Consider the following 10,969-nt stretch of genomic DNA (forward strand, 5'->3'; position numbering starts at 1 on the left):
CTTGTATTTGGTTTGTGGTATGAGGCCTCTGAAGTTTTGCCCCTTTACTGGTTTCTTTTGGAATACACACACACACACACGAAGCTGAGTATTAAGCTAAAATAAAATGATTGAATCTGGTTTCTTAGGTTAAGGTTTAAAGAACATTAAAGGGTTTAAAAACCCACCACGCTGTACTGGGTAAAACCATTTTTTATTAACTGACCAAAGCACTTCATTTTGTTTTCTGATTTGAGGTAAAACCATTAAACACAGTTCACAAGAAAATACAAGGACTATTCAACTACAATTACAAGAGTTTGAAACCTCACTAGTTCATATAATACTTTTACAAATTCATACAACTGTACAGTCTACTTAAGCGAAGTTTATTGTTAACCAAAAGACCAATATCAAAGACCTAGACACTTGGCCTACTACTCTTGCAGTGGCTATGGTTTTGTAACAGAAGAATAACTGTTACCTTAAGGAATATACTTTAAAAAACCCCTTGGCTAGTGATATATACTTTCTTCACTCCTGGGGGGTGGCAGGGGAGGGTATGAAGGCTCTCCGGAGAGTAAAGGCATACCCTCCCACTCCCGGCAAACTGTGTGAAATCACTCTTGTCCCACCGTGAACGTGGGGATGGGGGAGATAGTTCTACGTTTTTTCCTGTATTTAAGTTTCTCGGCAAGCCAGTGGATTTCTTCCAAAGCTTTCTTTTGAATGTTCAGATCCTGTTTTAAGCCTTACTGTACATTGCTGTGTTAGTGGAGGCATCTGAGTGTCCAGAGGACAAAAAGAATGATGTAGTCTACAAACACAGTGAATGTATTTTTCCCGACCAGGCCCAGCTTTGAGATTTCTTTTTTTTTTTTTTTAATTTTTTTTTCCTGGGCAGCTCTCTTTTGTCAATACCAAAGAGGCTCTGGAACACTGCAGATTTGCTTTAGAGGTAGATAAAACAGAAATCATGCAGTTAAGTCAATTGAGAAATAAGGGATTTGCTATCTTGAGGACATGGGGACAAGAAGTTGATCCTTGGTTCTCAGGGCTAGGACTTTGCCCAGTTAACTTGTTTTTTCTTAAACCTGTTTGGGGGAAATACCCAAGTCTTACCTGTGTCGCTCAAGGAAAAAAAAACCAATTTAAAGGCAGCTGGCACTAACCACAGACAGAAGGGGAGAGTCCTGATGTTTGGTTACAGCACTGCAGTTCACGGTCTGGATTTGTGACACACAAACACGCCATGCACTTAAAGACGGAAGAGTTAATTGGTTCAGTGTCACTAGTGATGTTAATTACAAAAACTTAACAGCAAGTTCGAAACTGCTCTAAATATTGAAATCACCATGTTTTAAAGACAGACTGGAATGTTACAAATGATTCTGCAAAATACAAAAATAGATATGCTTCCACTGGTTGCTTTAATCATTTTTCCGAGCATTTCCGTCTTTTGGTTCTTCCTCATCAGAGTACACAGTGGGCTCCTCCCCCTCCTTCAGCAGTTTGCCCACATGATGATACTTGACTGGAGGGAGAGAAGAAAACACAAATGAGCACTGTCATGCTTCACCTGAAAGCATCCGCTGCAGGCCTGCAGGCTGGGCTTCCCGAAAAGCTGTCAACCGCCCGGGACTCCCCCCACACCCCAACCGTCCTCGCCAATGGGGAGTTAAGAATTAAGTTTCGTTTGGAAGAAACAGTGAACAGGTAGCGATTTCAGGCACGGAGTAGGCAAGGGAAGGTCCAAGTGAGTCATGTCTGTGTGCAGGGGGGTGGTGAGAAGAGCAAGGGCTCCGGAGGAGTTGTTAGGAGGACTTCTGAACACCTGACGAAGGCGGCTGTGTGTTGGACAATGCACGGAAGGACCTGAGGCAAGAGGGGGTTCCAGAAAAATGACAATGCCATGTACAAAGGCAGGCCGGTGAGGCCAAACAGATCTGGGGAGCAAGCTGACAGCGACAGACTGGGAGTGAGGGTGGAGAAGCCAGTGTAGCATAAAGGTTGTGGAAAGCCAGCCTGAAGAGTCTGGACTTGATCCTATAGGTCGCAAGGGTTTAAGACAAAGGAAGCCAGTGCTCTGGTGTACACGGGGTGGCAGGGGCGTTACCGGGCAGATTCTGGCAAGGAGAGCAGGTGCAGGCTGCCCAGGAGGCCAGCGGGTAGGTCTGCGTGTGAAGGAACAAGAGCCGGTACTGGGGTGTCCATGGGAACGGAAAGGCGAGGGTATGAACTACTTTAAAGGAAAACTGGAAGCATGAGTTAAGTTAAAACTGGAGCTCCCATGGACTGACCCGGGGACTCTGGAGACGGAGACCCTCGGCAGGGGTGGGGTGGGGAGGGCACGCGACAGGAAATCCAAGGCAAGGGCTGGACAAGTCAGGTTACTGCTGGCAAGAAACAGGTCCCTGGAAAGCTCTGAGGAGCAGCAGCCCAGTGGAATCGTGGGGCTGGAAACGGCAGCAGGAGTTAAGGAGGTGCGGGGAGGAAAGGAAGCAGCGGTTCGGGGCGAGCACTTCGCAGGCAGCTGATGGTGGGGGGAAGGGGTGAGGAGTCCAGTGGATGGAGGAAAGCAGGAGACCCCTGTCTTTTTTCCCTGACGCAAGGAAAAAGCTATGCATAGCAGTTAAAGCGAGTGGTTAAGGAGGCAGGAGAGCACGGGAGGAAACAGATCTGAGAGCACAGATCAGAAACCCAGCCATCGAAAAGAACGACACCTTGCCATTCGCAATGACACGGGTAGAACTACAGGGTATTAGGCTAAGCAAAATCAGTCAGAGAAAGAGAATACCACGTGATTTCTTATGTGCAATTTAAGAAACAAAACAGGTGGACATAGGGGAAGGGGAGGACAAATAAAATAAGGCGAAAACAGGGAGGCCAAGCGTAAGAGACTCTGAACTGCAAAGAACAAACTGACAGCTGCTGGAGGGGAACCGGGCGGGGAGCATGAAGGAGGGCACGTGATGGGGTGAGCACTCGGTAAGGTGCAGCTGATGAACCACTGAACTCTACCTCTGAAACTACTGTACTACGGTACAGGTCAACTAAACTGAATTGAAATAAAACATTTTTCAAAAAGAGGTGAGAAGGCGCAGAGCCAATAGACTGCCCCCCCCCGCCGGCTGGCTGCATTCTTGGGGCCCACCTAACGCGGGGTTAATCCTATCGCTGTCCCAGGCCAAGAGAGTCTCCCCTTTCTGCGTATGGGTAGGAATTAGAGAGGAGTAACTAACCCGTCTAACCAGGTAGCCAGACCTGCTTTTGTGCAAAATAATCACTGAGAACAATGGGAACTTCCCTATTGGAACATGTTATAAAAGGTCCCCAGGGTGCTCGGGACCGCACAACAAACACAGGGCAGGCAGCGCCGGGCAACCTGCTTTTAGGGGCTCCCACGCCAGGCTTGAGTGGAGCTCAAAGGGCACCATGGGATCTGGGGGTATCTTGGTTTAAGGGGAAGAACGTTCTGACCCAGGCTTCACCTCCTTGACAAAGGCAAGCTCTAGAAGAGAGAGCTGTGTAAATTAGAAATTACAACGGGCTGGTCCCACACAGAAGAATCTGTATTTACAAAGGCATCCTTAGGATACCCCCCACCAAAAAAAATCAGGGGTGATGTTAGGTAGCTGAATTATGTTTTTGAAGTAAAAAGACCTGCCTCTAGACTTGAAAGCTCTACTTCTGTCTGCTTGGGACCCAGAACCTAAAGGTGGAACCGCAGCTGGCTAATGATCAACCCAGAAACTCTGAAGTCAGCAGTATTTTCAAAGAAGATGGTGGGGTTTAGCCAAAAGAGTCAGTAATATTTAACTGGCTATAGAGAAGAGCAAATAGAGAAGATGCACTGTAAAATAACAAATCTGTAAGCGCGGGTCATGGTCTTTATATACCATCAAAGCTGGGAAAGATTAGTCAAATTCTTAGTGCAGCGTCACTAAAGTGATCATTAGACACTTCGCTTTCACCAAAGCCAATTCCTCAAGCCTCAAGGTTGGAACTTAACCCCCATCCTCATTCCCCTCCTCCTCCCAAAGACCTCAGCCTTGGAGCATAAGCCAGGAAACAAGGGGCTCCTTTTTTCTTCTCTTTTTAAAAATGCAGACACCATTGTTGCTGGGCAGATTATAAGCATCATTTGTAGATGAGGCCTATAGTTAGGCTCAATTAGATTCAGAGAGAAGCTGTTTGGTAGCAGAACACAAGTCTCCCATTCTTCAACAGAAATGTGGGCTGCTTTTAAAACAACAAGACTTCTGCCAGTCCCTCTCTCTGTACCCTACAGAGCCTTTCCCCTACACACCAAGCCCCAAATCCTAGTGTGGAATCCAGGCGAAACTGTCGAAAGACTTGAACAGAAACCCAAGTTCCCATAGAGAACTCGCTCAAAATTGGAGGCAAGCATAGCAAGTGACTCAGCATTGCTGCAATTACTCCAAGCCATGAACTTGATCCGTCCAAGATTCAGGAGCCTATCAAAATGCTCCCCAGTTTCAGGCTGCTTAGTAATAACTATTGTACTGCTGTGAATCCCATTACTGGTAGAAATTTGATCCAGGCACAATTTGTTAAAAAATGCTTACAAGTGAACTGAGAGTCCCAGTCACTCAGGGTCTCCTGCTGGGCAGGAGTGAGGTCAGAAAGGTCATCGTACTCGTCCTTCAGTGCTTCCTTATCCAGGCAAAACGTGGCAAGGCCCCGGGATGCGTCTCTTCCAGCAAAGACCCCGTATGGCCCCTCTTAAAAAACAAACAAAACCAAAGACCAATTCTTTATTAGACAGTCAATTTCTCCGTGGTTCATACCCAGAAAATGGCTTCCTTCCCCATCAACAAAGACCACCCCCTTTGGCAGTGTCAAATTGTGGAAACCAGAAGTGATGTTGATGCTTTTCCCATTATGTGGTGGATCCCAAAGGACCTGTTGTCATCAGACTCTTACGAATCAATATGCTATACGTTATCATCTGTTTCCTGTAATTCTCAAATAGCTAATAAAACGAGCCACAAATGATTCTCTGCTGGGGCGGGATGGGGGGTGGAGTGGTGGGAAATCATCCAAGATAATACTGAATCCAAGGGTCAGAATTCACTGCGAATGTTGGACCCAGAGCCTGTCTCGGCTCTAGGCATTTGGGCTCTATCAGTGAAAGTTATGGCTCTTTAAGATAGTAGGTACTGAGGCATAAATGAAAACACTTCCTTATGAAATGATACTGATATGTTTAAATGAGTCAAAAGCATCTCGTAGTGATCTTTGGTTGTGAGACTGTGTTAAACATGTGGCATCTGTAGCAGTAATCATTTGATAAGAGTGGTCCAGAAATCTATCCCCATGTTAACATCATCAAAACTGTCAGTAAAGGGGCGCCTGGGTGGCTCAGTGGGTTAAAGCCTCTGCCTTCGGCTCAGGTCATGGTCCCAGGGTCCTGGGATCGAGCCCCATATCGGGCTCTCTGCTCAGCGGGGAGCCTGCTTCCTCCTCTCTCTCTGCCTGCCACTCTGCCTACTTGTGCTCTCTGTCTGTCAGAAAAATAAAATCTTAAAAAAAAAACAAACCTGTCAGTAAAGAGGTAGCAGAGGAGATCAGCTCCATCACTCCGGTGAGTGTGAAGACTCAAAACACTTTAGACTTTCATGGGGTGGGGGGGGGAAAGACTGAATCAATATCCCCAAATCCCCAAATAACTTTATAATTTATATAAAACATTAGAATCCCATTATATATAATATTATACTGAACTTTTGTCTAAGAGAGTGGTGAATTATTCTGTAGGTACTTAAAGCGGATGTGTAGACTTATTTAAATATTGCACAAGTAAAGGAAAAGAAGCCAGTGTACTTTCAACTGTGTGCTGTTCCCCCCAAGTAGACTGGGTAGCAACTCTGACATTAAAGTTTGTAGGTAACCATAATGCCAAGTATGAGATCAAGTTTCAATATGGCCTGGTCACTGGAAACCTCAATCCCCTAGGAATTTTTTTTTTAACAAATTACACAAAATGTATGATCAACTTTTTTTTTTAAAGATTTTATTTATTTATTTGAGAGACAGAGATCACAAGTAGGCAGAGAGGCAGGCAGAGAGAGAGGAGGAAGCAGGCTCCCCGCTGAGCGGAGACCTCCCGATGCGGGGCTCGATCCCAGGACCCTGAGATCATGACCTGAACTGAAGGCAGAGGCTTTAACCCACTGAGCCACCCAGGTGCCCCTGTATGATCAACTTTTAAATGCAAATAAGGTTCGAAAGAAAACCGGTTGCTTGCGATCTTCATGGTATGCTATCGAGTCTAACGAAGGTTAAAAAAAAAAAAGAGAACCCATCTCACGGTTTTCACAAATGTGTGTGTATATAAATAGATATACTTCTAGTGGACATGGTAGCACCTAGTACTTGAAATCAGGCCAATTGTTCTGGTTTGGACTGTGCTACTCTGGAGATTATGGTCACAGAACACTAAAAAATGGCTCAAGGGGAGCACTAAACGTCTTTGGAGAATAGAGATTATTCACCAGAATGTATCTTCACTAGAATGTAAGCTCCACGAGCACAGATGTGTGTCTGTTTTGCTCACAGCTGTATTCCCAGTATCCACAAAAGCGCCGTGCTTGGAATGATGGGCACCGGAATGAGTAATTTTTAAGAATCCTCTATAATATGAACGATCATTTGCACGTGATGTCACATATTCATGGGCTCACGGGATGATACCACAGGGCAGAGACTGAGGAGATCTCACGATGGTGGGGGGCCATCCTTAGCATTTTTCAGAGGGACAACTAAGGCCCAGAGAGGGAACAATGCTTTGCACCAGGTCACACAGCTAGTCAGTAATCCAAGCAGGATTAGAACTAAGGTCGCCTGACTCCCCGGAGTTTTGTGTTTCTGTGCACAGGCCTGCATTCCTCGCAATGACTTTGCAAATTACAATCCTGGGATGTTACCCCACGTACAGGGTTGAAGTCCTTGATGGTGTAGCTCGGAGGGACAGCTATTTACAGGATTATGTAAAGTGGAAGTGACAGGGGAAGTGACAACAACCAAGGTGTGGTTCCCACATTCCTTGGACAGTTACATGGCCTACAGAAAGTAGGTCTTCTAAATCAGCCACAAGGAAAAACCGCTAAGGGGGACCAGTTCCTGAAGAACCTTCACCCATCTGATTTTGATTAGTTGGGCTGGGCGGGAAAAACAAAGCAGGAGCGAAGATGACAGAGATCACAGCCTTCTATCCTTTTCACTCTCTCCGGACCAGTAGGGAAGAGGGCCCTCAATATGGACACACTCCCTGAGCTCCTTGTTTTTAGGAGTCCGTATTAGAGGAGCTAAAATCTCTTCCTCCCCATCTCCGGAATAGTCTACGGGGCGCGACTTTCCAAACCCGGCCGCTTCTCAAATGCTCCTGGGGGGAGCTCCTTAAAATGCAGATTGCTGGACCTCCCCCACAGAGCCTCCTCCACCGGGGCTGCGATTAAGCCGGGAATCGGTGTTTTTTTTTTTTCTCCAGCGCATCAGGTGATTCTGATCCGCAACCAGGCTTAGAAAGCCTCATCCATAAGGCCCTCCAAGCCTGCCCCCCTCCAACGGCTCAGCAGTCATCCACCCTCATTTCCCCTCTGCTTGGCTCTTCCTGAAATCCCCACACCCAGCAGCCCTCACAGCCCTACCCCTTTTGTTTCCCAGGATCCTCCCACTTCTCCCTCCCTCCATTTTTAATTTCTTTTTTTTTTTTTGGCTTCTAGTCCTTTCTCTCCCGCTATAGAATAAAATGCTCCATTACCTTCTCATCTCGCCACGTTCCCATAGTCCGCTACGTTAAGCCTCCTCCCTCCCTCCATCCGCTCGCCCCCTCTCCCCCCACCGAGCCTCCCCGTTCACCTTCCAGCTTTTCTGTCGGCCACACACAGCACGCGCACACACATACCAAACACATGCCACACACATACCTGACACATGCCACATCCCGAGCGCGCGCACGCACGCACACTCGCGCCGGGCCAGCCACAGCCACGGACTACGCACTCACACACCGCCCGCGGGCACGCACTCGGCTGCTACCTGCCGCTCATCCCACCCCCGCTCTCCGGCTCCCACACCTTCACACACACCGCGGCCCCTCCCGGCGGCAGCGGCCTTCGCCTCCTCTCCCAGGCTGGACCTGCCCCCCCCTCGCCCCCGCTTCCCTCGAGACACCCTCGTTTCCCTTCTCCAGCCCGACACCAACCCCTCCTTCGAGGAACCCCCCAAACCCCATGCCCTCGAAGCTCCCTCAACACTGCGCGCGGCCGTGCCCCCTCTTCCAGGCCGGCGAGCTCGCCCACCCCTCAGGCCCCCCTCCAGCAGCCGCCCCCCCTCCTCCAGCCCGGACGCTCCAGCCTCCTCTCCGTCCCCCCCACCCGCCCATCCCGGCGTTGGCGGCGTCCCCCACCGGCCGCAGCCCTTCTAGAGCGCGCCTCGTCCATTGCCGCCGGGGGGCCGCCATTCCTCTCCTGCGGGGTGGCCCGCTCCCCCCTCGCCTTCCCCCGGCCCCAGCCCCGGGCCAGGGCCCCTTCTTTTGTCTCCGCGTCCCCTGGGCGGCCGCAGTTACCGGGCCCGTAGAACTTGCGGCCTTTGGTCACGTCGAACACCTTGCCGTTGATGGCCATGAGTATGCGCGGGTCCTGGACGCCGTCGAAGCGCCGCAGCTCCGCAGGGGTGAAGTCGCGCCGCTTAAGGCGGGGCAGCGGGGGCGGTTCGTCGTCGTCGCTGTCGTTGCTGGCCGCCGGCTGGTCCCCGCGCACGATCTTGTACAGCAGGAACACGCAGAGGCCGAGCAGCAGCAGGTTGAGCGGCGACGTGAAAATCTCGTGCAGCAGCCCGCCACTCTCCAGCTCGCTCGGGTCGGCGCCGGTCGCCGCCACATCCTCGGCAGCCATGATCTCTGGAGCAAAGGTTGGGCCGGGCTAGGGAGGGCTCCGGAACTGGCGGCTTTCTCCTCCCTCTCAGCGAGCTAGTGGCGCGCGGGGCTCCGCGGACAACGACTAGCCAGCGGAGGAGGCGGGGCGGGGCGGGGCCGGGGCGGAGCCTCCAGGCCCCGCCTCCCCCGCTGCCACCGGGGCGCAGCGCGGGGTCCGACTCCGGCCCCCCACCTGGCCTCCGGACGGTCCTTCCCCTCCCCCCGGCCTCCCGCCGGATCCCGCCTCCCCGGCGGCGGCAGGAGCAGCCCCCGCCTCGGCCCTACCTCCGAGGCCGCGGCCCCAGCCTCACGCCATCCCCGTTCCAGCCTCTAGCTGAGCGCGACGCGGCGCGCACCCCTCCTCCGCACCCTCCCCTGCTTCTTGCACCGGGACCCGCTCCGAGAGCCTCGGCTTTGCAGACCTCTGGCCGAGGCCCGCTCGGCCACCTGATGCGCGCCACGCACGACTCCATTCCTCTTGCTTAGCTTCTCCCTCGCCTTCCATTCTGAAGCCTCACCTTTCCCCGCCCATAGCCCCGGGACCGCGAGGCTCCCTTGGGGGAACAGCAAGGAAACTCTCTCCACCTTGGAGGCCCAGACTACCCATTTCCACCTTGGGAACCCGCTTTCACTCTCCTTAACGACCTTCTCCAATCCTCCCCGCTAGAGGCTGTGGTGTAGACACCCCCGTGTAGCTCAAGTCCGCCCACAGCCACCCCTCCCCCGCCCACGCCTGACACCTTTCCCAATATTTGGGGGAGACAGATCTGCTTGCCGGATCAAATTGGTTCATTCTCGGAAATCTAAACCCTTTCGCAATCACAGATTTGCTCAGTCCCAACGCATCAGCAAGCAACTCTGTTGTTGCGCCTTTTTTTTTTTTTTTTTCTTTTTTGGCTCAGAATAATGACCGAAGTTTCTTTGTTGGCAGTGTTCTTTTATTTGTAGTCTGTCGAGCTACCCTTGGCAGGCTCAATGACACTGTGCTGTATCCCAGACGAAGGCGGGAGTTGGTCCACTGGCCATCGATGGGCTAACCGTCTGTGCAGGAACAGGCCTTACGGAGGAAGAAGGGCTGTCTCTATCCTTCAGAACCCTAATCCTGCCGGCCTCTTCACCGTCACGGGCGTGTGGGGCGGGGTGGGTAGCGGAAGAAAGGATAGAGAGAAGGGGGGAAAATAATTAAAACCAAGTCCTGCACACATCTGCAGCCCAGAGCAGTACTTTTCCACCAAGAGTTCTGTTCGCTTGCACGTAATTTACTCCGCCTCTCAACACGCAAGAGATTTGAGAGAATTGGCGTCTTACCTCAGAATTCTAAAAATTTCTGGAACCAACTGCTTCCATCCCTGCCCCCACCCCATCTTCTTAAATCATTTAAAAGTGCATAGGAGCAGAATAATCCTTAAATCGGGCCCACGCATTTTTTTCTTCACAGATCTAAATTTAGGGTTAGCTGAAATGGCCCTAAACAGAGCTTTTGTCAAACCTTCTCCATGTAATCAAGGGAAAACAGGCTTAAAATGAGGGCCCAAGGCCTTAGTTAGACTCCAGTTACCTTTTTTTTCAAAAGTCTATGGCCAAGATATTTTTAAAAACCAAACACAAAACCAAAAGCAAACTTTTGAAATATATTTTAATTTACATCTAAGGACAGAGAAACGGTTAATACCTTGTAAGAGCTTATTTTAATTGATAAGAAAATCCAGAAGATGCTAGTCAATAAATAGGCAAAAAATGGAAATAGGTAGTCCACAGAAGTGGGGATACCAATGGTGAATAAGCATATGAAAAATGTTCAGTCTTACCTGTACCCCTGAAACAAATAATACATTATATGTTTAAAAAAATAAAAATAAAAAATAAAATGGTGTCGGCCCACAACATAAAAAAAAAAAAGAAAAATGTTCAGTCTTGCTGGCAATGAAAAATGGAGATACCATGGTCACCTACCGCTTTCCTGTCAAAAAGATACAATGAAAAAAAGGATGATCTACAAGGCTGGCATGAGAGTAATGAGACTCTCGTACACTGTTGGGAGTAGAAATT

The 10,969-nt window shown here is 49.9% G+C and overlaps 1 protein-coding gene across 1 annotated transcript; it reads right to left on the bottom strand.

Annotated features, from left to right (window-relative positions):
- Window positions 1-174: 174 nt before the first annotated feature.
- PGRMC1 (progesterone receptor membrane component 1) lies at window positions 175-8,988 on the bottom strand. Its single transcript, XM_047716216.1, has 3 exons — window positions 8,573-8,988; window positions 4,569-4,724; window positions 175-1,513 (listed from the first exon to the last, which is right to left on the bottom strand). The coding sequence occupies exons 1-3, from the start codon at window positions 8,898-8,900 to the stop codon at window positions 1,410-1,412; spliced, it is 588 nt and encodes a 195-aa protein (XP_047572172.1). The 5' UTR covers window positions 8,901-8,988; the 3' UTR covers window positions 175-1,409.
- Window positions 8,989-10,969: the final 1,981 nt, after the last annotated feature.

This window comes from Lutra lutra, chromosome X (genome assembly GCF_902655055.1).
Source record: "Lutra lutra chromosome X, mLutLut1.2, whole genome shotgun sequence".
Taxonomy (NCBI): Eukaryota; Metazoa; Chordata; class Mammalia; order Carnivora; family Mustelidae; genus Lutra; species Lutra lutra.